The 27,943-nt window shown below is 43.4% G+C and overlaps 1 protein-coding gene across 6 annotated transcripts in view; it reads left to right on the top strand.

The window, feature by feature from the left end:
• The window catches only part of LOC129040038 (microtubule-actin cross-linking factor 1), a 379,189-nt gene that overhangs the window by 81,160 nt on the left and 270,086 nt on the right, over positions 1 to 27,943 (top strand). For 3 of the 6 annotated variants that reach the window (XM_054493981.2, XM_054493965.2, XM_054493908.2), the window contains exon 1: positions 17,246 to 17,677. The exons of 2 other annotated variants lie outside the window; for them this stretch is intronic. In XM_054493981.2, the coding sequence (XP_054349956.1) occupies positions 17,569 to 17,677 (109 nt within the window). In that variant the 5' untranslated portion in view covers positions 17,246 to 17,568. Of the gene's footprint in view, positions 1 to 17,245; positions 17,678 to 27,943 lie in introns of those variants that run through there. One more of the 6 variants, XM_063665705.1, reaches the window with a different exon arrangement.

Genomic DNA, 27,943 nt, shown 5'->3' with positions numbered 1-27,943 from the left:
GACATCTCCCAGGAGCTTTCTCTTATTCACTCTGGATGGGTTGCTCTTAAAGCCTTTAGTAAAGCTGTCATCCTGGCACTTCCCTTCACTATCATACGGGGAAATTCCCTCACCTGTCTTCCCTGTTGGATCTCATGTTGCCCAGAGCTGATGTTGTATTTCATGATGTACTCCATTTTTTCATTGTGGTATATATCCTAGCTTCCTCAGAAAGGATACAAGGGAGGTAAATGTTTTTGAGACTTTGCTTATCTGAAAATGTCTTATTCTACTTTTCATTTGATTAAGAGTTTGAGTATAGAGTTCTAGGTTGCAAATCACTTTCTAGCAGATTTTTTAAAAAAATTATTTAAAATTTTTTTGTAGAAATGAGGTCTCGCTATGTAGCCCAAGCTGGCCTCAAGCTCCTGGCTTCAAGCAATTGTCTGGCTAATACTGCCTTTTAAGTCTCTCTAAGGATATTAATTAGAGGCTGTCTTTCTTTCTCTCTCTCTCTCTCTCTCTCTCTGTCTCCCCTCTGCTTCTTCCCTTCCCCTTCCCCTTCCTCTCCCTTCCCTTCCCTTTCTTTTCTTTTCTTTTTTCCTCTGCATCCAGCATTGTCTCTGTTTCTTCTGAGCTCCTTCTATTAATTTTGGTCTCTGTCTTTCATGTTAGAAGCTCTCTTAAAATGTCTGATGTTTCTTGGTGATCTTCACATTTAAGACTTGGGCCCTGGCCAGACACAGTGGCTCACACCTATAATCCCAGCACTTTGGGAGGCTGAGGCAGGTGGATTGCTTGAGCCCAGGAGTTCAAGACTAGCCTGGGCAACCCCATCTGTACAAAAAATTACAAAAATGAGCTGGGTGTGGTGGCGCATGGATGCTGAGGTGGGCGGATCGCTTGAGCCCCGGAGGTTGAAGCTGTAGTAAGCTGAGATTGCACCACTACACTCCAGCTTGGGCAACAGAGTGAGACCCTGTCTCCAAAAAGAAAAAAAACAAGAAAGAAAAAAAAAAGAGCTGGGCCCTAAAATGCTGATTGGTGGGACTTGTTAACTGGTATACTCCTAATGAATAACCAGATAGGGGAGGTTGGTTTCCCCAGGAAAGAACTGGCCAGTCTCCCATCTGGGGGCCAATTCTGGTAGCTAGAGCTCTGGGCCAAATGGAGCAATGGGCCAGTCTGGAAGGGCCTCATCGTTCACTGTCAAAGTTTATTTATTGATTGATTGATTGAGACGGAGTCTCACCCTGTCACTCAGGCTGGAGTGCAACCTCTGCCTCCCAGGTTCAAGCAGTTCTCCTGCCACAGCCTCCCAAGTAGCTGGGATTACAGGTGTGTGCCACCACGCCTGGCTAATTTTGTGTTTTTAGTAGAGGCGGGGTTTCACCATGTTGGCCAGGCTGGTCTCGAACTCCTGAGCTCAGGTGATCCACCTGTTTCTGCCTCCCAAAGTACTAGGATTACAGGTGCGTGCCACCACACCCAGCTAATTTTGTATTTTTAGTAGAGGTGGGGTTTCACCATGTTGGCCAGGCTGGTCTCAAACTCTTGAGCTCAGGTGATCCACCTGCTTCCGCCTCCCAAAGTGTTAGGATTATAGGCGTGAGCCACCGTGCCCCGCCCATTGTCAGATTTCATTTACTATCCCTGTTTTCACTGAGGCACCTGGCTCCTGACCTCACACGGGCCTGAAGACTTCCAACCAATCTTGTTTTCAGCCTTACTCTGCAGCATGCCTTCTCCTACCGAGTCTTCAGAGGTTCCTGGTGCTTCCAATTTCTGAGACTTTCTGGGATTCTGCAGCACAATTTACCTTGTTTCTTACTGTTGCCCATTTCCTGCAGGCACTTAGCAGAGAGAGAGAAAGCTGACATTTAAGTTTTCGACCATTTGTTTATCCACACTCCAGTGTATCAAACTTTTGTTGCTATTTCTTATTCTTATTTTCTGTGGGTTTGTGCCATTTTAATTCTCTTACTGTCACTTTTCTGAGGTTTCTGAAAGGGAGCTAAATGTGCTTATTAAATTTGTGATGGATACCCTAAAGTTGGCAGAAGTTAATCTTCCCAATTTACTTACCTCTCTCTGAGCCTCCCCAACCCCAACCCAAATGCACAAACCCTGTGGTTCGTTCTAGTGTCACTTGTACTTTCTGTTTTTCATTCTCTTCCTCATGCTATCTCTCGTCCTGGAGTGTTTACTCTTCTTATTTCAGACTGTTGAAATGCTACACATTCTTCTAGTCCCAGGTTATATTTCTTATCTATGGAAGCCTTTTTTTTTGACTTCCCCAACAGGAAATGACCATTTCATTGACTGAATTTCTAAAGTTCCATTCACTGAGTTCTTATAGTCTTGCCCTCCTGACACAGCCTGTACCGCTTTATGTTAAGATTATCTGTATACATATTTCTCCAGTTAGATTGTAAGCTCTTAAAGGATAGTAGCATAAGACTGGCTTTGTAATTTTTTTGTTATTGATAACAATCAACATAGTACCTAGGCAACTAAATATTTCACAGAACCACAGAATTTTAGAGCTGGAAAAGAATTTAGAGATCTAGAATGTGAACTCATTTTGTGAATGAGTAAACAGATCCAGTGTAGTTAAATGATCCTGAAGTCATTTAATAAGCCAAGAACAGAACTGGACCTATAATCGTCTCTAGTTTTGTAATGTCTAAATGCATTGATAAAATCTGATATGTGCTATAGATATTCTGGTTTATCAAAAGTTAACCAGAGAGTGTTTTTGTTTCATTCTTATTGAAAATTTTTGTCAGTATCTTTTTGGTTTTAGTAATTAGGTATGCCATAGGTAATTTCTTTTCTTTTCTCCCTCCTTCGCTGCCTCTCTCTCTTCTTTCTTTCTTTCTTTTTCCCTCCCCTCCCCGCCCCTCTCCTCTCTCTTCCTTTCTCTTTTCTTTTCTTGTCTTTTCTCTTTCTTTCTTTCTCCTTTTCTTTTCTGTGTGTGTGTGTGTGTGTGTGTTTTGACGGAGTCTTGCTTTGTCACCCAGGTTGAAGTGTAGTGACATGAGTAGCCAGGACTACAGATGTGCATCCCCACACCCAGCTAACTTTTTGTATTTTTTCATAACAACAGGGTTTTGCCATGTTGCCCAGGGTGGTCTCGAACTCCTGGGCTCAAGAAATCTGCCCTCTCGGCCTCCCAAAGTACTGCGATTACAGACATGAGCCACCGCCTTGTGCTGTCTCTCTTTTTCTCTTTCTCTCTCTCTTTGATAAAAATCAGGATCTTGAGTATTCTGGATTTTGTCAAAAACTGAGCTGGAGGCGGTGCAGTGGCCTGTAATTCCAGCACTTTGGGAGGCCGAGGCAGGTGGATCACTTGAGGCCAGGAGTTCGAGACTGGCTTGGCCAACATGGCAAAACCCTGTCTCTACTAAAAATACAAAAATTAGCCAGGCGTGGTGGTGTGCCTGTAATCCCATATACTTGGGAGGCTGAGGTATGAGAATCGCTTGAACCTGGCAGGTGGAGTTTGCAGTGAGCTGAGATCACACCACTGCATTCCAGCCTGAGTGACAGAGTGAGACTCTGTCCCAAACAAACAAACAAACAAACAAAAACCAAAACAACAGCAACAAAACTGAGCTGGATAATAGTTTTCTTCCCAGGCATATATGAACATCAGAGACCCAAGGATTACAGGTAGGGAAAAAATGTAGGCAACTGTATTGAAGGTGCTCTGATTTTTAAGAAAAATTTAAAAATTTACTGGATATGACGTATTTGGGGTGATTCTTTCTTTGTTTTTTTTTTTTTTAAACCTAGCAGTAAAGTACAGGCGCAGTTGGGTGCTACTTAAAGTTTTCCTGTTTGACAATTTATCAGGAATTATTATTGCTTAAGATAGCTTTGAAGTAAATTGTCTGTGTCAAAGACCTGCCTCCACTTCTCTCACTTATCTAGCTCTTGGCAGCTGTTTCCAAAATGTTTGCACTAACTCCATAGATTCATGTCTGAAGGATTAGATACTCCAGGAACATCTATTGGGAGAAAGTTTAACTACAACTGTTGTCCATTTTTCGATTAATGTGCCAGTCACTAATCAAAAAACCAGATGCTGTTGTTTTCCTCATCCACTACTTGGGGCACCTAAGGATGGCTGGACAGATACTTAAGAGGCTGCCTCCTTCTTCTGAGATTGGGCTTTTCATCAGGGCTGTGCCACACGGTGTGATGCTGTGTGATAGCACATGGCTCTGCTTCATGCCCATTACTTTTTGTTTTATCCAAAGTAGAAGCTGTGGTCCCCAGATTTTAGGGAGTAAGGGCTTATCATACTCATTGGCTTTTCTGCCTTTGCCTGTTTCTGCATTGCCACCTGGCTGCCATTAGAGGGAATTCATTACAACTCTGAGTCCCTGTAGGGAGCTAAGAGGAGCTGTCCTTGTGTTTAGGACGGGACGTGTGTTCTTAAAACTGGGCCAGGCACAGTAGCTCCCAGCACTTTGGGAGGCCGAAGCAGGTGGATCACTTGAGGCCAGGAGTTCGAGACCAGTGTGGCCAACATGGTGAAACTCCATTTCTATTAAACATACAAAAATTAGCTGGGTGTGGTGGTGTATGCCTGTAATCCCAGCTACTCAGGAGACTGAGGCACAAGAATTGCTTGAACCTAGGAAGTGGAGGTTGCAGTGAGCCGATATCTCACCACTGCGCTCCAGCCTGGGCGACACAGCAAGACTCTGTCTCAAAAAAGAAAAAAACAAAAAACTTAAAAATGGTTACCCAGATTTCCTTTTATGACTTGTTCAGTCAGAGGCAGCTGGGAGGATGCACGCTGGGGAAAGCATTACTCACCAGGCACACATAGTGGCCCTGACTGCTGGCAAGTAGTCTGGGCTGTGTTAAGAGTGAGTCACCTCGGGGAATGGAAAAATTGCAAGGTACTGAGGGGTAGGGGTTGTGTGCCAGTGACCGCTCCTTCTCTGTCTGCTATTTTCTCTATAAGGACTCATCACAAAACCATAAATACTGACGATCCTGTTGAGGCAGCCGTGAAGCCAACCAACTTTATGGTGATAATGTTTCCCATGAAAGGAATGAGCTTACTGGACATAGCATTGTTGCCTTCTATGTTACAGGTGTATATATATTTTGACACAAGCTTGAACTTGTATAATGAAAGTTCCATGTGTGAGAATTTCATTAGAGTAAAAGCAACACAGGTTTTCTTTGTTGTTTAAAAACTCAGTCTTCTGTGTCTATCTATCTTTGTCCAGTAGGGGTCACTGAGGGTTAGGCTCTCAATAAGAGAAACTCACTAATCTAGTGATAGATGAGCCGGATTCCTTGTCTATTGTGACATCTTTGTACATTCAGTACTGTGTTTTTTAAAATATTAGAGCAGAAACAAAAGGCGTGAACTTGTATTAAGAACTTTATGGGCGAAGCGCAGTGGCTCACGCTTGTAACCCCTGCACTTTGGGAGGCTGAGGTGGGTGGATATCACCTGAGGTCAGGAGTTCGAGACCAGCCTGGCCAACATGGTGAAACCCCGTCTCTACCACAAATACAAAAAAATTAGACGGGCATGGTGGCGCATGCCTGTAATCCCAGCTACTTGGGAGGCTGAGGCAGGAGAATTGCTTGAACCCGGGAGGCAGAGGTTGCAGTGAACCGAGATTGTGCCATTGCACTGCAGTCTGGGCAACAAGAGTGAAATTCTGTCTCAAAAAAAAAAAAAAAAGAATATTTCTGGACAAAAATAACAATCCTTGGCAAGATTATGGAACAGTCCCCATAGACAGGGCTTCTTTTCTCCGTATCACTTTTTTTCTCCATTTCTTTAAGATGTTGGCTACCAGAGTTTCCTGGAAAAAGCTTACTAGATAGATATTATTTTATTGGGGAAAAGGGTCAAAATTCCAGAGAGAGAGATTACTTAAAATAGTAATATGGCTGTTGAGGTTGACTAGATATTCTTGTCCTTTCCCTTTTTGAAGCAATGCTGTTGAAGCCTAATTTGATTTAGTCATTGAGCTGGTGTCTTAGAGCTGTTCAATACCACACATTACTTTCACTTACCTTCTTGCATTTGCCACTGAGGATGACTTGATGCCCTGCTAGGAGGTCTCTTGTGTGGTAATCATAATAACAAGAGTTGGCATTAATGAGTCAATGTTTAATGCTTTTTAAATAGTTAATGCTTACTGTGTGCCAAATATATTATACATTTTCTCACTTAATCCTCACTGTAACACTGTGAAGAGGTAATTTTATTATCCCTTTTTGACACGAGATAACTATGGATTAAAGAGATTAAGTAATTGGTTCAAAGATACACAACTAGAGATTGTGAAATCAGAATTTGAATATAGGTTTGGCTCACAAATTGTATTTACAGCCCTGGTGAGAGAGAGAGGGAGAGAGAGAGAGGCAGGCACTTGGGTTTAAGAGTGAGTTTTCTTTTTTCTTTTTTTCTTTTTTTGAGACAGAGTTTCGCTCTTGTTGCCCAGGCTGGGGTGCAGTGGCGTGATCTCAGCTCACTGCAACCTCCACTTCCTGGGTTCAGGCAATTCTTTTGCCTCAGCCTCCCAAGTAGCTGGGATTACAGGCACTCCTGGGTAATTTTGTATTTTTAATAGAGAGGGGGTTTCACCATATTGGTCAGGCTGGTCTCGAACTCCTGACCTCAGGTGATCCAACCACCTCGTCCTCCCAAAGTGCTGGAATTACAGGCGTGAGCCACCACACCTGGCCAAGAGTGAGTTTTCTAAGTGCTGTACCAGAGCATCTCTCACTTTATTTTCTGCCTCTCCTCTTTAGTGTTACTCTCCCTTTTCTTTCTTAAGGGTAAGACCTTCAGTTGCTAAGCTTGGATAAGAAGGCCATCTAGAGTTAGATGCTAGGCAGAATCCATATCTGGAGGGATTTCCAGAAGTGGAATTTTTTTTCTTTTCTTTTTGAGACGAAGTCTTGTTCTGTTTCCCAAGCTGGAGCGCAGTGGCGCGATCTCGGCTCACTGCAGCCTCTACCTCCCGGGCTCAAGGGATTCTTCTGACTCAGCCTCCCAGGTAGCTGAGACTACAGGCACATGCCACCATGCCCGGCTAATTTTTGTAATTTTAGTAGAGATGGGTGGCCAGGCTGGTCTTGAACTCCTGACCTTAGGTGATCCACCCCGCCTCAGCCTCTTAATGTGCTGGATTACAGGCGTGAGCCACCATGCCCAGCCAAAAGTGGAATTTCTTTCTCCCTCTCCTCCCCTCCCCTCCCATCCCCTCCCCTCTCTATTGTCTTGCTCTGCTGTCTAGGCTAGAGTGCAGTGGCCTGAAACTCCTGGGCTGGAGTGATTCTCCTGCCTCAGCCTCCCAAGTAGCTAGAACTACAGGTGTGTAACCACTGGGCCTGGCTAAGTGTTATTATTTTTTGGAGAGATGGGGTCTTGCTATGTTACCCAGGGTGGTCTTGAACTCCTGTCCTCAGGCAATCCTCCTGCCTCAGCTTCTCAAAGCATTGGGATTACAGGGGTGAGCCACTGCTCCCAGCCAAGCAGTTTAATTTCTGAATTAATAAACTATCTTCCTTCCAGCTCCAAGGAAAAGTAAAACTTATGCTTGTGTTCTTGGAGACACTTTTTTCTTTTAAATTCCCAGGTAGATTTGGAAGTTCACTGTTAAAGGTGGTTCGACACCCTTGTTAGTGTATGTTACCTACTAGGCCTCTCTAGAAGAGCATTTTGAGTTATTTCTGCCATAAGATGAATGGTTTTCCAGGCACTTGTTCTCAGTTGTATGTTTTTGTGGTCCAAAAAGATGCATTACCAGAAGAAATGTTTATATTTTGGGAGTATTCATAATTTATTGGGCCCAGCTTTGCCCTTTCTAATGTGCACCCGCCCCTCTTCTTGCTCTTAAGCAGTTCTCAGATCCTGTTCATTTATTAATTTGCTCATTCCACAAATAGTTATTTAGTGACTAAGATTTTATAAAGGAGAGCAGACATTTATCTAGCTTCAAAAACGTCTAGTGAGGGAGTAACAATATGTGCCCAGCTGTATTATAAAGCACAAAGTGCTAAACTTTATGAGAGAAACAGATAAAGTATAATAAAAGCTCAAGGGAGTGAGAAGTTTACTTCTCACTGGGATGGAGGGAGGGACTGGAGATAGTTCTGTGGAAGTACTGGCTTTAAGCTGGTCTATAGAAATAGTAGTTTAATATCTGGAGATGGGAAGGAAAAACATGCCAGGATAATGAGGGAAATATTGTGAAGCCAGAGAGTTTCGGATTTAATTTGCTGATAGGGAGAAATGTAAAGTTTTACAGTGAAGTTATAAATAAACATTAAGCATTTAAAATGTGCCAATCATTATACATGCTTCAAGGAGATTACTATCGTGGTGAATGAGGGCAGGGTTGGTAAGTTGGAGACTGAGATTAGACAGATTAGGTAATTTAGTTGAGGTAAATTATCAGTTGCCAAGGTTTTGTACAGTCTGAGCAATATTCATAGTCTTTGTGGTCAGATGTAGTTTGCTGCTCCTCCAAATAATGACAATTATAATCAGCAATTATTGAGCACGTATTGAGCACCTGAAACACATTAACTCATTCATCCTTACTACAACTCTGAGACAGATGCTATTATTATCATCATTTTACAGATGAGGAAATTGAGGTTCCATGAAGTTAAGTAACTTGCCCAAAGATGCTAAATGTGATGTATACATAGTAGTATGGATTTAAACCCAGGCAGACTGGGCTTATAATTTCCATGCTACTGTAATACTCATGGCATCTAGGTATATGGAGCAATAAATATGGAGATTTTCCTTTATTGTATTCAGTGACACTTGTGTATGTAGAATGTTCTTTGTAGACATTCTGGGACTTTGCAAGTTGTCTCAATACCACATTGCCAAACCTTAGAGGCAGAGTCATGGGTGTCTCCTAATTAAGTTATCTGAAGCCCACATCCTCTGCCTGTCTTCAGTTAGATGCCTAGTGTACTCATGGGAGGGGACAGATGACAAGAGTTTCAGGGCCAGGCTTTGATGTCTGCATCGTGCCATTTCCAGAAACCCAAGGTTTTCAGTCCTATCGGTTATGTGCTATTCCCTCTACCAAATTTATAATCTTAGGTATATTTGTTGTATTTTTTAAAAGCCTTCTCTCTTTGTAAGCATTATTTTTCTAGATTTTGTTTTTTTAGTTATGGTGTAACGTAAATTTTTAGTCTGAATCTGCTAAAGTTATGATGCTTGTGGATATCAATTATTTTGAGACCAAGTAAATCTCAATGACATTTGAATAAAATGTCCAGCATACCTTTGCACAGGCTTGTTTTGCTTGCAAACATTAAAGTAATTCTGGGGTGTTGCCTTGTGTTGAGATTTCTTGTGGGTAACAGTTAGGGGAGACCATCCCAAATTCCTGTGGGTGATCCCAAAGAGAGGCAGATCTAAAATCTTAATGAAGTTCTGAGTCTGTCTTCTTTCATGGTTTAGGGCCCTGCCTGTTGGCTGTTAGTAAGGGATATCCTGGGGGGTGCTAAATATGACTTTAAAAAGACTGTTCTTTGTATAATAAATGATCTCTTAAAAAGAAAACTAGTCACTCCCTCCTGCCAGCCTCTAACCACTTCCTGTAAGTGACAGCACACAGATCTTAGTTTCACTAAGTGAAAAAATTATTTTATTTTCATGAAAGCAGTTCCCCTCTGCTTCTGTCTTCCTTCCAACATACATATATATAATAAATATAAATATATATATATATACACACACACACACAAAAGCTGCAGATAGGCAGGCTTTTTACCTGTAGTATCAAGGTATAACATGCCATGTTTTTATGATCTTATGAGAATAAATTACTTTGGTTATCTTTCATTGTCTTCTCTAATAATAAAGGTAGGTTCAGAACATATCTTGGTATTTGAGTACTTTGGATTTTTTCCCCCAAATTTCCTATGTGTTTTTGAATGGCACAAACATGGTATATGATTTTCTAATTACTGATGCCAGAAGCTCCTATAACAGCTTTATAATGGCTTCAGGTAGCAAATAGGGCACGGATATGGCTTTCACTTTGGGAAACGAAAATATAGTGAAGGCATTTGTAAGACTGTGAAAAGACGGTTGTGGTGGCTCATGCCTATAATCCCAGCACTTTGGGAGGCAGAGGCGAGGTGTGAGGGTTGCTCTTAAGGCCAGGAGTTTGAGACCAGCCTGGACTACATAGTGAGACCCCTTCTTCAAAAAAAACTAAAAAATTGTAGCCAGCATGGTGATGCATGTTTATAGTCCCAGCTCCTCAGGAGGCTAAACCAGGAGGATCGCTTGAGCCTAGAAGTTTAAGGCTGTAGTGAGCTATGATCACACCACTGCATTCTGGCCTGGGCGACAGAGCGAGACCGTGTTTCGAAAAAGATGGTTGAGAAATGGTGGACAGACGCCAAGTGGAGTGGCGCATGTCTATAATCCCTGCACTTTGGTAGGCCGAGGCAGGCAGATCACTTGAGCCCAGGAGTTTGAGACCAGCCTGGGAAACATGGCAAAACCCCATCTCTGCAAAAAACACAAAAATTAGCCAGACGTTGTGGCATGTGCCTGTAGTCCCAGCTACTCGGGAGGCAGAGGTGGGAGGATCACTTGAGCCCGGTAGTTTGAGGCTGCAGCGAGCTATGATTGTGCCACTGCATTCCAGCTTGGATTACAGAGTAAGACCCTGACTCAAGAAATGGTGAGAGAAACAGCACTAGCAGACTGGGCGCGGTGGCTCATGCCTATAATCCCAGCACTTTGGGAGGCCCAGGCGGATGGATCACCTGAGGTCAGGAGTTGGAGACCAGCCTGGCCAACATGGTGAAACTCTGACTCTACTAAAAATACAAAAATTAGCTGGGCGTGCCGGGCGCGGTGGCTCACTCCTGTAATCCCAGCACTTTGGGAGGCTGAGGCGGGTGGATCATGAGGTCAGGAGTTCGAGACCAGCCTAACCAATATGATGAAACCCTGTCTCTACTAAAAATACAAAAATTAGCCGGGTGTGGTGGTGTGTGCCTGTAATCCCAGCTACTCAGGAGGCTGAGGCAGAAGAATTGCTTGGAGCCAGGAGACGGAGGTTGCAGCGAGCTGAGATCATGCCATTGCACTCCAGCCTAGGCAACAGAGCAAGAGCGAGACTCTGTCTCAAAAAAAAAAAAAAAAAAAAAAATTAGCTGTGCGTGGTGGCACACACCTGTAGTCACAGCTACTGGGGAGGCTGAGGCAGGAGAACTGCTTGAACCCAGGAGGTAGAGGTTGCAGAGATCGGAGCATCACTGCACTCTCCAGCCTAGGCGACAGAGCAAGACTCTGTCTCAAGAAAAAAATAAAAAGGAAGAAACAGCACTAGCAATTAATATATTCTGTTGTTGAGATTCTTTTCTTAAAGCCAGGTGGAACTATTATATAAATAAGTTTTGAAAAGAGGAAGTATAAACACCTCAAGTTGCTTAACCTAAAGTTAGTGTACTTATTTTGACAGTTTTTTTTTTTTTTTTTTTTTTTTTTTGAGACAGAGTCTCGCTCTGTCACCCAGGCTGGAGTGCAGTGGCGCATCTCGGCTCACTGCAAGCTCTGCCTCCCAGGTTCACGCCATTCTCCCGCCTCAGCCTCCCAAGTAGCTGGGACTACAGGCGCCCACCACCACGCCTGGTTAATTTTTTTGTATTTTTAGTAGAGACGGGGTTTCACCGTGTTAGCCAGGATGGTCTCGATCTCCTGACCTCATGATCCACCTGCCTCAGCCTCCCAAAGTGCCGGGATTACAGGCGTGAGCCACCGCGCCCGGCCTGCTGTGACAGAATTTTTTAGCAAAGGGATAAAATATATTGATTTGGAATCAGGCATATAAAATTTCAGACATGGGCCAGGCACAGTGGCTCACGCCTGTAATCCCAACATTTTGGGAGGCCTAGGCAGGAGGATCGCTTGATTCCATGAGTTTGAGACCAACCTGGGCTGTAACATAGTAAGAGCCTGTCTCTACAGAAAAAGAAAGAGAGAGAGAGAGAGAGGAGAGAGAGAGAGAAAGAAAGAACTCAGGTGTCAGCTCATCCTCTTTCTTGGATGACCTTGGCAAAATAACTTGAATTTCTGGAGCCTCAAGTGCTTGATTTATAAAATGGGGTAATAATATATAGTTCCCAGAGATATTACAGGGATCAAATGAAATAACAGATGTAAAGATGCTTTATAGTAGCTGCTTAATAAATTTTAGTTTCCCTTCCAAGCAAATCCATCTTCTTTGACCATCACAGCCCAGGAGCTTCTTCACTTCTCCACAGCAAGGAGTGTGTCATAGTCATCTTGGTGTCCATGGTATCTGGCACAATGCTCTGCATCTTTTAATGGAATGAATGAAGTGCTCTGTTTCAGAAGAGAGGGAGCTCCAGCTTAGTCTCCACTGGACTACGTCATCAATTTTTCCTTTCTAGTTCTTACTCCCTTCAGCAAACACTATTACATTTCACATGTCAAGAAGAATTCTCTATTGATCCTACATTGCTCTCTCTGCTCCCGTTTACAGCAAAGTTCCTTGAAAGAGTTGTTTTTCCCTGTCCTTGATTCTTCTCCTCCCATTCATTAGTTCTTGAATCGCTCCAGTCAGGCTTTTTCTCTACCATGCCATCAAAACTGCCCTTGTTAGAGTTACCAGTGACCTCCACAATTCTAAATTCAATGGTCACTTCTCAATCCTCAACTTGACATATTAATAGCTCTTGCATGGTTAATTGCTACTTTTTAGAACGCTTTCACCTGGCTTCTGGGATAGCTTACTCTTTTGGGTCTCCCTCTAATCCACTGAATCCTCTTTTTTAGCCCCTTTTGGTTGTTCTTGCTCTTCCCTAGCTAATGTTGAAAGGCTTCCAGGACTTAGTCCTGGAACTTGATCCCTTCTCTATGTTTACTCATTAAATAATGCCATCTAGTCTCCTGGCTTTAAAATTCCAGCCTGGGCCAGGCACAGTGGCTCACACCTGTAATCCCAGTACTTTGGGAGGCCGAGGCGGGTGGATCACCTGAGATCAGGAGTTCGAGACCAGCCTGCCCAGCATGGCAAAACTGTGTCTCTACTAAAAATACAAAAATTAGCCGGGCGTGGTGGTGGGCACCTGTAATCCCAGCTACTTGGGAGGCTGAGGCAGGAGAATCACTTGAACCCAGTAGGTGGAGGTTGCAGTGAGCCAAGATAGTGCCACTGCACTGCAGCCTGGGTGACAGAGCTAAACTCCATCTCAGAGAAAAAAAAAGAAAAAAATTCCAGGCTGGGTCTCTCCCTGAACTCTAGATTCATATATTCAATTGTCTATTCAAAGTTCCACTTGAGGGGTGGGCATGGTGGCTCAAGCCTGTAATCCCAGCACTTTAGGAGGCCAAGGAAGGAGGATCACATGAGGCCAGGAGTTTGAGACCAGCCTAGGCAATGTGGCAAAACCCAGTTTCTACCAAAAGAAACAAGGAAGTTTCACTTGAATGTCTTTAGGCATTTCAAACCTAATATATTCAAAAGGACATTTCTACCCTGCCCCCCAAAAAACAAACAGCCACCAATGAACCCCAAACCCTCTGCATCTCTGGTACCAATCTTCCCCATCTCAGGAAATAGCAGTTCTGTCCTTTCAATTTCTCAGGCCAACATTTTGGAGTTATTTTTTATTCTTTCCCTGCTCATTCCACAACCAATCTATACGCAAACAGAGATGATTCCTTCTTTGTAATTATTACAGAATTTGAACACATCTTACCACCTCTGCGGCCACACTCTGGCTCCACCCATCATTTTGTAGCCACCAATTTTCACTTGAATTATTATACTGGCATTATAGCTGGTTTCCCTGTGCCCACTCTTATCTCTCAGTAGTATGATCTCAACATAGGAAAAAGAGCGATCCTTTTTTTTTTTTTTTTTTTTTTTTTGAGACAGAGTCTCGCTCTGTCGCCCAGGCTGGAGTGGCGTGATTTTGGCTCACTGCAACCTCCGCCTCCTGGATTCAAGCGTTTCTCCTGCCTCAGCCTCCTGAGTAGCTGGGACTACAGGCGCGTGTCACCATGCCCGGCTTATTTTTAATATTTTTAGTAGAGATGGGGTTTCACAGTGTTAGTCAGGATGGTCTCGAGCCCTTGACCTCACGATCCACCTGCCTCGGTCTCCCAAAGTGCTGGGATTGCAGGCGTGATTCACCGTGCCAGGCTGAGCAATCCTTTTAAAACCTAAGTTAAATCATGTTACTGTCTCACACAAAGCCCTCCAATGGCTTCCCGTTTCACCTAGAATAAAAGCCAGAGGCTTTACAATGATCTATACAGCCATAGGTGATCTGACCTCGTTTCTGGCCTCCTATTCTGATACTCTTTCCTTTCCTCTTTCAGGTCCAGCCATTCTAGGTTCTTTGGTGTTCCCTGAACATAACAAACGTAATTCTGCCTCAAGGACTTTGCACTTGTTCTTTGGCTTATCCATTCCAGATAGCCACATGACTTGTTTGCTCATATTCTTTTTTTTTTTGAGATGCACTCTCACTCTGTCTCCCAGGCTGGAGTGCAGTGGCGCAATCTCGGCTCACTGCAAGCTCTGCCTCCCGGGTTCAAGCCATTCTCCTGCCTCGGCCTCCCGAGTAGCTGGGATTACAGGCGACCGTCACCACGCCCAGCTAATTTTTTGTAATTTTAGTAGAGACGGGGTTTCACGGTGTTAGCCATGATGGTCTCAGTCTCCTGACCTCGTGATCCACCCGCCTCGGCCTCCCAAAGTGCTGGGATAACGGGTGTGAGCCACCACGCCTGGCCTCATATTCTTTATCTGCTCAGATGTCACCTTATTAGAAGAGCCTTCTCTGACCATCCTATATATAAAACCGTAAACTTGGCAGGGCGCTGGCCGGGCGCAGTGGCTCACGCCTATAATTCCAGCACTTTGGGAGGCCAAGGCAGTTGGATCACGAGGTCAGGAGTTCGAGACCAGCCTGGCCAGTATGGTGAAACCCCATCTCTACTAAAAATAGAAAAATTAGCTAGGTGTGGTGGCATGTGCCTGTAGTCCCGGCTGCTTGGGAGGCTGAGGCAGGAGAATCGCTTGAACCTGGGAGGCAGAGGTTGCAGTGAGCCAAGATCATGCCACTGCACTCCAGCCTGGGCAACAGAGCAAGCCTCTGTCTCAAAAAAAAAAAAAAAAAAAAAAAAGTAAACGTTCCCCCATTGACATTGACACTCCATCTCCTCTTCGTCTCCTTTAGTATTTTCTATAGCATTTATGTGACAAGCTATGTATTTACCTGTTTATATTTCTTTTCTTTCTTCTCCTACTAGTATGTAAGTTCTGTGAGAGCAAGGTCTTTGTTTTGTTTACTGCTATTGTTTCTGGTACCTGGAACATGACCTGGCACATAGTATGAAGTAAATATTTGATGAGTGAAATGTAGGTTAGCACAAAATTGTAGATGATCTTATTGCCAGATTTAAAAGTTCCCATTGTATTAGTGCTCCCATCAAGGCCCCTTTATTATTTTTCTGGGTAGTAGGTTATTCACATCTAAAACTCTTTCCTTTTGCTTCAGCGAGCTCTAGGAAAAAGCAAAAGGAAAATAATAAATAAATAAATAAATAAAGATTTCACATAGAAAAAAAAGTAAAACCCTTCCCTATTATTAGAAAAAAATAAACTTGACAGATATATAAAGCAATTTTCATTTTTTAAAGCTTGTGAGACTATAGCATCTTTATCTATATCATAGTGTAATAGGTACTCTAGAAATAAGTAAACAGGGTCTCACTTTGTCTCAAATAAAAAGGTTGGAGTGCAGTGGCATGATCATGGCTTGCTGCAGCCTTGATTCCTGGGCTCAAGCAATCTTCCCACCTCAGCCTCCCCAGTAGCTGGGACTATACACGCATACCATCTCATCTGGCTAAATTTTAAAATTTTTTTGTAGAAATGGGGTCCCACTGTGTTACTCAGTCTGGTCCTGAACTCCTGGGCTCAAGTGATCCTCCTGCCTCAGCCTCCTGAAGTGCAGGGATTACAAGCATGAGCCACTGCATCTGGCCTGATTTAGTGAGTTTGGACAAATGTATACAGTCATGGAACCACCACCACAATCAACATAAGGAACATTTCCATCCTCTCCTACGGTTCTTTTGTGATCCTTTTAGTCAATTTCTTTCCCTCATTCTCAGCCTCTTCCATTTCTAGTTGTATAGTTTTGCTTTTCTAGAAAGTTATATAAATGGAATCATATGGTATGTAGCCTTTTGTGTTTGGCTTTTTTTATGTAGCATAATAGTTTTGAGAATCATCTGTGTTGTTGTATGTATCAGTAGTTTTGTTCTATTTTATTGCAGAATAGGTAGTCCATTATATGGATGAACAATTTGTTTATACATTTACCAGTTGATGGACATTTGGATTGTTTCCAGTTTTTTATGTTATGAATAATGCTGCTGCAAACATTCATATACAGGTCTTTGTGTGGATATACATTTCTGTTTTTCTTGGATAGATACCCAGGAGTGAGATTGCTGGGTCCTCTGGTCTAAGGCTGGGCGCAGTGGCACATGCCTGTAATCCCAGCACCTTTGGAGGCCAAGGCAGGAGGATTGCTTGAGGTCAGGAGTTTGAGACCAGCTTGGCCAACATGGTGAAACCCCATCTCTACTAAAAATATAAAAATTAGCTGGGTGCGGTGGCATCCACCTGTAATCCCAGCTACTCAGGAGGCTGAGGCAGGAGAATTGCTTCAGCCCGGGAGGCAGAGGTTGCAGTGAACTGAGATCGTGCCTTCCAAAGTGCTGGGATTACAGCCATGAACCACTGCGCCCAGCCAGATGGATTTTTTTAACCCTTGAAAAGTACCCCCTAAATGAGCAGTTTGCTCTCCTTGCTGATCTTCATCACAGCTAGATGTCAGGTCTGCTTCATGGGAGCTTGCTCTGTATGTATCCTCCCTGGACTGATGTTCAGGCCCCTTGCTTCTCCTCCCGGGTTGTGGGTATGGAGGGTTTGCCCTCTGACAACTCCAGCATACCTGTGGTGCTCATACATCCTCATGTACTTTGCTTCCTCCCCACAAGAGGTTCCCTAATGCTTCTGTGACTTTTTTCTTCTGGCTACATCCTGAAGTCTGGCCTTCCAGGCAGGCTGGGAATGGAAAGTTAAGAGTATGATGTCCTCTGACACCCTCCCTTCTTGTAGAAGGGTCTGAGGTTTGTTTATTTAAGCTGAGCAGACGATGCCAAAGATAGAGGTTTGAGTCAGCTTGACACTGGCTTAGGCGCTCCTTTTCACTCTCCTTGTTCCTTCTTCCCTTTCCCCTCCCCCACTGGCCAGTTGTTTCCTGGGCTTTGTCTGAGATACACTGTACAGTTTTAGTCCCAGTCTACTAATGCCTGCTGAAAAACAGTCAGAGGCGAGATGGAGGAGAAGCTGCCAGGAAGTTTCTGACAACACTAAGCTCTGGCCTCTGCCTCTGCTGATAGTACAGGACAGCAGTAACCTCAGGAGAAAGGCATCCAGAGGCCTGCGCAGAGCTTGTGGCTAACTCAAGGGAGGAGAAAGGACGGGCCTGGAAATGCCCCTCTTAGATTCATCTTATTTACCACCAACCATCTTTATTTTGACTCACGTTCTTGGAGTTGCTGGTGTTCTATACTGGAAGAGGCATGCCAGAGGTAGAGCAGGTAACTAACTGGTACCCAGTTATTCTTTAAATCTACTGTGGGGCTTTTGAGGGTGGGGTGAATGATGGAGGTCTTCCCAGTTGCTTTCCTTAAAGGGCCAGTACGTCCTTCAGCTGGGGTGCTGTCAGACTTAAGAGTATGTGTGTGTGAGTATAATGAAGAAGCTGGTCTGCCCTGGGGCCACTTTGGGATGGGGGTGGTGCTCTTTTCTGTTCTGTGAGTCTGTCTGGAGAGTGCTGGTTAGATGAGGTGATGACTGGGCTCGAAACTGAAGGGAAGTGGCTGCTATGCTGACTTAGTCTTTCCTCAGAGAACTGAGCTCTTTCTTTACTTTCTCAATCTCAGAGTGATTTCTTGGACCCTTGTTTTTAACTGAAAACATACAGTAACTTTTTTACCCTCCTCCAGGTATGGATTTGGGTTGGAGAAGTTTCTGTTAACTTGATGTGTTTTGGGGTGAGAAAAGGCAGAGGAGGAAGGGTCAGTCAGCGGAAGGGGTCGTGCGGTGTCCTTGCTGAGGGGCATCCTGGAACACTGGGTGTCTGTGTTCTCTTTGATGTCATTGATACTGTTCCTACACAGTTTGGCTGTGTATCCAAATCGTCTTGTTCAATGCAAGGAAGTTAATCCCTCTCTTCCCTAGGGAATCTGGCTTTGATAATTAAAAAAATTTTTATTTTGTAATGGCACCGGAACCCTCATTCTTCCCATATTGCTATTAGTTATGTTCTGTTGACTTCTAAACACTCAGAGCAGGGATCAGCCCTGAGTTTGGCTGATTCTGAGTCTCCATGGTTGAGGATTCATATGGTCTAACTTTTACTGGAGTGTATACCCTTGGGTCTCATTGCCTTCAGTACTCTCATTGTGATGGGCTCACTACCTTCAAACTAAGGTATGTAGACACTTTTTATAGTGTATCTTACAAGTTAAGGTGGGGATTTGATGGCTTATTATTTAGCTTTCTATTAAAAGTTCACGAACGCCTGACAGAATTAGAATTAGATTCAATCATTCCCCAGTGTCCTTTCCAGTAAGTCCCAGAAAAGCTTTTGACTAAATATTCAGATCCTAGTGTGCATCTATATCAGCAAAAACAAAGACAGACATTTTAGAAGTGTGTTTGATTGTGTGGTGGTGTTTTTAAAAAAGCCACCTCAAAGTGGCTTTCCTGTATTTGAACTTAGAAAGAAAGAGATAGGCAGGCTTAAGTTGTTTGGTCCTATTTACTATTTCACATGTAATGAGAAAATAAATATAATATCATTTAGGTGGAGGCTGCTGCTTTTCTTTCCTTGTGCATTATGGTAATGCCATTTCTAAACATTAAATAACTAATTAGTTGTTAATATTTTTAAAGTTTATCTTCAGTATAGGACTTTTATGGGACTTAAGAGCTATCACTCTGTATTTTAAGTGCTTTCTTTTTTATGTTTAGAAATGTTAATTTCATAAACAGCCATAAAGTAATTGAAATAAAAAGATACATTGTAAAAGCTTTTTATTTCTATGAAACAACTTTCATTCTAATACCAAATAGTTATATCGGGAATGTGCTATGTTCGCTTTATCTGTAAAATGAGAGATGTCGTTTTTCAATTGGAGACTATGGATTCCATATCTTCTGTGGAGTTACGAGATTCTGTACCCATTTTATTATAATTGCAATTTTAAGATGCATTTCATTTATTTAAAAATGTATTTTTAAAAATAATATGTACACTCTAATTACCTGCCAGTTGGACATCACAGAATACAGTTTTTCCACCGTCTCTGTGTATATATTTGTACTATTAATAAATGTACACTTGATTAAAAACACAAAGATCGTTTCTTCTGATCTAGTCTTTTTTTTTTAATTGGAGTTACATACACTATTGCAGAACAAACTATAGAACGTAGGTCCTGTGCCTAATAATAGTAATAATAATGATTCAGGCAGAGCTCAGTTGTATGAGCTCAGGTGTTAACTGAACTATTATAATAGTGAAGTGGGTAACTCCTCTCTATGTAGTAATACTGTAATACTGGTTTAGTGTGTGTACCAGAAGTTTCTGTTCTTTTGTCTCACTTTTCTATTTGTGTTTACATATTATGAAGAATGTTCGTAGTTGTTTTTTTTCTTTCTTTCTTTCTTTCTTTTTTTTTTTTTTGGAGACGGAGTTTTGCTCTTGTTGTCCAGGCTGGAGTACAATGGTGCACAATCCCGGCTCACCGCAAGCTCCGCCTCCCGGGTTCAAGTGATTCTCCTGCCTCAGTCTCCCGGCTGGTAATACAGGCATGTGCCACCACAGCCGGCTAATATTGTATTTTTAGTAGAGACGGGGTTTCTCCATGTTGGTCAGGCTGGTCTCGAACTCCTGACCTCAGGTGATCCACCTGCCTCCGCCTCCCAAAGTGCTGGGATTACAGGTGTGAGCCACCGTGCCTGGCCGAAGAATGTTCATAGTTTTAAACACTGAAGGTAACTGGCTTTGAAACAAATACTTGTGCTATTCTTTCAGGTTCTCGTCTCAATTTATTTGAATAATGTCCTGAGATTATTAGGCAAACTGTGAAGCTGTTATTATTTGTTTCTATTTATTTGTGTGAATCAGTTCCTAAAAATTGATTCTTGTCTACGGCCATACCACCCTGAACATGCCCAATCTTGTCTAAAAATTGATTCTCTGCAATAAAACACAACATAGAAATAAACCAGATGCAGGCTGGGCATGGTGGCTCACGCCTGTAATTCCAGCACTTTGGGAGGCCAAGGTGGGTGGATCACCTGAGGTCAGGAATTCGAGATCAGCCTGGTCAACATGGTGAAACCCCATCTCTACTAAAAATACAAAAATTAGCTGGTGTGATGGCAGGTGCCTGTAATGCCAGCTACTTGGGAGGCTGAGGCAGGAGAACAGCTTGAACTCAGGAGGTGGAGGTTGCAGTGAGCTGCGATCACACCACTGTATTCCAGCCTGGGCAACAGAATGAGAGTCCGTCTCAAAAAAAAAAAAAAAAAAAAAAAGAAGAGAAATATAAAAGGGTTTTTTTTTTGTTTTTTGTTTTTTGTTTTTTTTAAATTAAATCTACTCCGCTCCTGTTTCACTGGTTTTATTTCCTATCTTGGCCTTATAAGCATCCAGGACTCCAGCATCATTTAAAAACTCATGGCTCTACTAATGGATGCTTGTCCTTTAGGGTAAGTAGTTACTGCCTCTGGAAAGCCTTCCTTGACTGAAATACGAGTTCCTCCAGTAGCACCCTGTTAACACTACTTATTGAAACCTGTGTTGTCATCTTGCTTAGCTTGCCCTTCTCTCCTTACTAATTAAAAACAGGGACTCTTTTTTTTTCTTTTTGACACTGAGTCTCGCTTTGTCACCCAGGCTGGAGTACAGTGGCACGATGTTGGTTCACTGCAAATTCTGCCACCCAGGTTCAAGCGATTCTCCTGCCTCAGCCTCCCGAGTAGCTGGGATTACAGGTGCACGCCACCACACCCTGCTAATTTTTCTATTTTTAGTAGAGACAGGGTTTCATCATGTTGGTCAGGCTAGTCTCGAACTCTTGACCTCATAATCTGCCCACCTTGGCTTCCCAAAGTGCTGGGATTACAGGTGAAAACAGGGACTATTACTCACCTCAGTATCTCCAGTGTCTGAGGCAAAACAGATGTCAGTAAATATGGCCGTGTGCAGTGGCTCACACCTGTAATCCCAGCACTTTGGGAGGCTGAGGCGGGCAGATCACCTGAGGTCGGGAGTTCGAGACCAGCCTGACCAACATGGAGAAACCCTGTCTCTACTAAAAAATACAAAATTAGTGGGATGTAGTGGCGCATACCTGTAATCCTAGCTACTGGGGAGGCGGAGGTTGCAGTGAGCCGAGATCTCACCATTCCACTCCAGCCTGGGCAACAAGAGTGAAACTCCGTCTAAAAAAAAAAAAAATCAGTAAATATTAACTTGAATAAAAAATTAAAGACGGCACTAGCTGTAAACTGTAGCAGGAACCATGCCCTGTTCATTTGTCTATTAAGAGGGTTTGGTTGAGTTTAATGTGTGATCTAAGGTAGGATGCTCAGTATAGGTTAATTAGATGATACAGAGTTGCCCTGTGTTTTATTTTATTAAATCTCACATTGTGATACTGTAAGCAGGAAAAGAGCTTTATGGTTTTTTTCCTCTCTAGGGTCTTGTTTTCTTTACCTGTAAAGTGAAGGAGTTGGATAATATGATCTTTTAAAGTTCTCTCCATTTTCAACATCCCACTAGGAGGAACAGCCATAATCCCTGGATCCAAACTATATGAAGTACAATCTAAGATTGCATTCCCTCACCTCCCCATCCTGGGTTTTTTTATTTAAAGCAGTTCCCTTTATCATACTATTGGGTTATATTAAACCTAAGATCAATTATAAAATGGCCAAACCTTGTACATGAATTGTTGTTGTCTCCCTTCCATTCGCTGCTATGCCTTTGGTTTTCTTGAACTTCAGCGTAAGACTTATAGGTATCCTAGAGCCAGGCATGGTGGTTCACACCTATAATCCTAGCACTTTGGGAGGTCAAGGCATGGGGATCACTTGAGGTCAGGAATTTGAGATCGGCTTGGCCAACATGGTGAAACCCCATCTCTACCAAAAAATTAAAAAATTAGCTGGGTGTGGTGGTGTGCGCCTGTGATCCCAGCTACTCAGGAGGCTGAGGCGGGAGAATCGCTTGAACCCGGGAGGCAGAGGTTGCAGTGAGCCAAGATTGCACCCCTGTACTCCAGCCTGGGCAACAGAGTGAGACTCCATCTCAGGAGAAAAAAAAAAAAAAAAAGACTTACAGGTATTCTAGTTAAATTTTGTCCTGTGAGATTTGGTGCAGGCTTCTAACCTTTTGAGATTTCTTTGAGCTTTAATTCTTCCATTTATGGCAATAGCTGTGTGTCCTCCATTTGTGTCATCTACAAATTAGTTAAGCACATAAAAGGGACTCAAATATTTGAATAAATGGTCATATATCTAACATGTCTTTGCTCAAATATCTAAAGCATTAGAATGTTTAATCAAGGTAGAGTCTTTATCTTTTCCATTCCTTTCCTTTTTTTTTTTTTTTTTTAAAGAAACGAGGTTTTGCTATTTTGCCCAGCCTGAACTTGAATTCCTGGGCTCAAGCCTCCTCCCACCTTAGCCTCCCAAGTAGCTGGGACTATAGGCACCCTCTACCATGCCTGGCTCTTTTTCTTTCCTTTGCATTTTTTTTTTCTTAAAGATTTGTATGGTGTAGTAGAAAAACTACTTAACTTGGAATCAGAAGATCTAGGCTCTAAGCTATTGCTCTTCTGCTTACATGTTGGACTGGTCACTTACTTCCTCTGGTCTTCAAATTTCTAGGCTGTTTGAGAAGAAAAAAGACTAAGGTCTCTAACTTTCTGTGATTCTGATTCAGTTCGATCATCTGGCCTGTTCTTGGAAGTCATATGGAATTGTGGTTGAGAGCAGGTTGAGAGTCTGGAGTCAGATTGCCTATGTTTTTATCCTAGTTCTGCCACTACTGGTTGAGTGACGTTAATTTATCTGGGCCTCTGTTTCCTCATCTGCAAAATGGGTTTAATTTTGCTGCTTGGTTGTTTTGACTTAGTTGTTTTCCCCTCTCTCCCTCCCTCCCTCCCTCCCTCTCTCCCTTCTTTCCCTCCTTCCCTCCCTCCCTCCCTCCCTCCCTCCCTCCCTTGCTCCCTTTTTTGATGGAGTCTTGCTTTGTCGCCCAGGCTGGAGTGCAGTGGCGTAATCTCAGCTCACTGCAACTTCTGCCTCCTGGTTCAAGCGATTCTCCTGCCTCAGTCTCCCGAGTAGCTGGGATTACAGGTGTCTGCCACCACGCCCAGTTTAATTTTTGTATTTTTACTAGAGCTGGGGTTTTACCATGTTGGCCAGGCTGGACTTGAACTCCTGACCTCAAGTGATCCATCCATCTTGGCCTCCCAGAGTTCTGGGATTACATGCATGAGCCACCACGCCCAGCCTTGACTTAGTTCTTAGAACACATTCTGCATGTGGTAAGGAATATGTGATTATTTACCATCATTATTAGAATTTTTTCACATAAGATAACATTGAAGATATAGTACTTTCCTGTGAACTGTTGGGATGAAACAGTAATTGTCCTTATTTTTTAATTTTTTAAATTTAAAAAAATTTTCATATATAGAGACCGGGTTTCTCCATGTTGCCCATGCTGGTCTCGAACTCCTGGACTCAAGCAATCCTCCACGTCGGCCTCCCAAAGTGCTGGGATTACAGGCCTGAGCCACCGGCACCCGGCCTGGCTTTATAGTTAGTAATTAAGAAATGTGACATGCCGGGTGTGGTGGCTCATGCCTGTAATCCTGATATTTTGGGAGGCTGAGGCAGGTGGATCATGAGGTCAGGAGTTCAAAACCAGCCTGGCCAAGATGGCAAAACCCTGTCTTTACTAAAAATACAAAAATTAGCCAGGTGCTGTGGTGGGCGCCTGTAATCCCAGCTACTTGGGAAGCGGAGGCAGGAGAATCGCTTGAACCCGAGAGGCGGAGGTTGCAGCGAGCCGAGATCAAGCCATTGCACTCTAGCCTGGGCAACAGAACAAGACTCTGTCTCAAAAAAAAGAAATGTGACAGAAGCCAATGCAGAGGTATATAAAAAGTAGGTGATATATTATGATCACTGTCTTATACGTTAGAAAGATGTTTGTGTCTTTTATATCCTTAATAGTGGGTGATTTTGGCATTTTAGGAAAGACATTAAGTATATACCTTCAATTTTCTTTGTTTCTGTAAGAAAGCCAGTAGCTGTCAATTCTCAGATAACTTCTGACCACATGTGGAAATACTGGCCTGAACCTCTTCCCTCCACTCACCCTTTTCAAGATCTGCAGGTAGCAGCCAGACTTAAACTTTTTCCTACCTTTAACAGGAAATGACAGAAGGTTGGGAAAAAAAGAAGGGGAATGGCTCGGATGACTGTACTGGCCCATCTCCTCTGGATAATTAAGAGCTGACTGTCCTAATCAAAGTCCTGTCCTCCATTGCAGCAGAACTTGCCTCTTCTTGAGGCTCAGGACCTCTTGGGAACTTGAAGGGAAGGCCTGTCTCCTGTAGGTAGACTGACCTTGTCCCCAAGACTCTACCCTACTTTTCTCAGTCTGCAGTGCCGTTAGGGGAAATAGGTTCTGCTTGAGTGCCAGGGAATTGAGGAGATGGTAGATTTTGGTTCACTTTCCTCCAACTTCACCCAGTAATTATTATTTTGATTTTTAGAGACTGTGAATTCAGTATTTCTAGAAGTTGCCACATGTGTTCATTTTGGATGTGTCCTAAATCTCTAGTCAGCCAGTTAAGTATTTTTTTATTTTTTATTTTGAGACATAGTCTCATTCTGTCACCCCGGCTGGAGTGCAGTGGTGCAATCTCGGCTCACAGCAACTTCTGCCTCTGGAGTTCAAGTGATTCTCGTGCCTCAGCCTCCCAGGTAGCTGGAATTACAGGCATGTGCCGCCATGCCCGGCTAATTTTTGTATTTTTTTAGTAGAGGTGGGGTTTCGCCATGTCGGCCAGGGTGGTCTCTAACTCCTGACCTCAAGTGATCTGCCCACTTTGGCCTCCCAAAGTGCTGGCATTACAGGCGTAAGCCACTGTGCCTGGCCGAGTTAAATGTTTTTATTTCTTACCCTTCCCAAGAATATTTCACCTTCTTACATATACAACTCCTATGCCTTAGTTTGTTTATTCTGGTTTAGGTCCTTCTCAGAGACAGCAGGGTATAACAGGAAGCACAGCTTTGGAGCTGGACAGATGGGCATGTAATCTTGGTCAAGTTATTTAACCTTTTAAAGTCCTAGAATTTTTATCTCTAAAATGGAAATGATAATACCTTTCTTGGAGAATTGTTGGGATTAAATGAAATGATACTTAAAGTTTTTAGCACATTAACTGTGAACTAACAGTTATAGTAAATGTTCAGTTAATTTTAGCTTAGGTTATTGAGTACCTTCTAAAAGTGATAGAGATTGGGTTATGGAGACAAAAGAGTCCCTACACTCAGAGAATTTATTTTTTTATTTTTTATTTTTGAGAGAGTCTCGCTCTGTGGCCCAGGCTAGAGTGCAGTGGCACAATCTCAGCTCACTGCAACTTCCACCTCCCAGGTTCAAGCAATTCTCCCACCTCAGCCTCCCAAGTAGCTGGGATTATAGGCATGTGCCACCACGCCCAGCTAATTTTTTTTGTATTTTAGTTAGAGTCGGGATTTTACCGTGTTGGCCCCAGGGTGGTCTCGAACTCCTGAGCTCAGGCAGTTTACCTGCTTGGCCTCCTAAAGTGCTAGGATTACAGGCGTGAGCCACTGCACTCAGTCTCACTCAGGGAATTTAAATCTGATAAAGGAAGAGGTTACTAAATATGAATCAGGAAATGTTCATTCCTTTTTTTCTCTCTTCCCTATTTCTTATGCATTCCTTTTCCCAGTACGAGGCAAATTTTAGGAAGACCCTTCCTCTCCAAGGCTAAAAAGAGTCTTATAAGAGGGACAAACTGAGTACAATTGTCACAGGTTATCAGGGTGACTGAGAGCTTAGTCTAGGCGGGATAAAGTCAGCTGTGAGAACCTTTATTAGTAAGCAGTAACAGGATTATTAGCAGTTTGTAGGTGGGAGGGATACCCACTTGGGAGTGTAGTTGTCAAGCAACTGAGGCAGGTCATAGGGCTTGTTTAAACTGAATGTCTGCTAGGCAAGCTTGCATTTAGTTTTTTTCATTTGTAGTCTTTTGGGCTAATCTCTGGAAACTTGCTTTCCTAGGTGCTGCCCCTCCTCCCTCCCTGCCTTCAGGAACAGGATTGAAAGCAGCATTAGCCTGAAGAAGTCGTTCTATTTAGGGAGCTAGAGCAGAGGGCCAGTGATTAGGCCCTTATCTGCAGCGGGGCCTTTTTGAGTGGTGTGGGGCAGGGCTGCAGTGTCTGTCCTGACACCCACAGAGGCTGGACTTTTCTGTCCCCTGGTTGGGTTAGAACTGTGAAGAACCAATAGAAGGGCTGGGCCAGCTGAATGAAAAAGCCCTTCATTGTGTTTCTTCAACATTCCAGTGTCTGGTACAGTTAGCCAAGACTCGGAAAACAAGTTGGACAAACAAGCAGGCAGCCTTCTGCTGATGGATAAAAGGATTTCTGGCACAGCTGAGTTAAGTGCACTGACTGTAAAGACAGAGTAGAGGGATCTGGGAAGAAGAAGGGGACTTTGGGATGCCATTCCTGGCTGTGAGGGGAGAGAATGGAGCAACAAGCAAACGGTATTTTTGAAGCTGATAAAATCTGCTGTGATAATCTACCTGGGAGGCTGGCAGAGGCAAGGCTGGCTGAGGTGGGGCTACTCTGTAAAGCAGGTGGAATCATTGGGGAGTGACTGACTCTTCCCTTCGGGCAGCTGTAAGTGCGGGGAAGGGAAACTCTCTTTGGAATCTAGGGATCTGTTCGCAGTGGACAGTGAGTGTATGAGCTTGCTCCATTATAGTCTCTCCCATCATGAGACCTTCTCATTTGGTTAACACTTTATATGTACTTCTGCCTGAGAAGAGGCACACCTGAGGAGCAAGTTGTTGGGCAATGGATGCACTGTTCCTGACTTGGCAGTAAACCACTTAGCTCACCAGCTCTCCTGCAACTAAGATTCACCAGATTACAAAGCTTCTGCTCTGCAAATGGAGGGTAACTCAAAGACCAGTTTCTTCCTACTCGGGTTTACTCACTTCATACCTTGACTGGACTTTTGCATATGGAGCTCTCCCCTCTGTACGCTCTATTGGTCTGGAAACACAGAGTTGGTGCCACTTTTGAACAGCATGCAGCATGCTATATGCCTGAGACATGGACCCAGGTTTTGGAAGTGCCCTAGGGAGGAGCTTCCTCTCTGACCTCAAGGGAAGAAGGAGGTCAGTAGGAAGTGGTGGGTGGAGCCACTTCTCTGTTCTGCTGTCTCCTCTCTATACCTCACAGCCCTTTTTGAGGAGCTGCAAAGGGTGCACAGGCCACTAGCTGGAGGTTCTTTGGTACCCCCTCCTTTTAGGTGGGGTCAGCAGACATAGGGGCACCATGTGGCCGAGTTACCAAGATGAACACGAGTTCAACGCCCACCTGGTTTGTCGCATGTGCTGTATGGGTTAGTATGTGAAGTTTTTTTTTTTCCTTGTCCGGGCCTGAGCATCCCAAATAGCCCTTGCTCTCATTGACTCATAGGAATGCATGGACTTCGCAGTCTTGTGGTG

The sequence above is a fragment of the Pongo pygmaeus genome, chromosome 1 (genome assembly GCF_028885625.2).
Source record: "Pongo pygmaeus isolate AG05252 chromosome 1, NHGRI_mPonPyg2-v2.0_pri, whole genome shotgun sequence".
NCBI classification, from domain to species: Eukaryota; Metazoa; Chordata; class Mammalia; order Primates; family Hominidae; genus Pongo; species Pongo pygmaeus.
The sequence above is the reverse complement of the archived record's forward strand: the minus strand, read 5'-3'. Positions and strand labels throughout refer to the sequence as shown.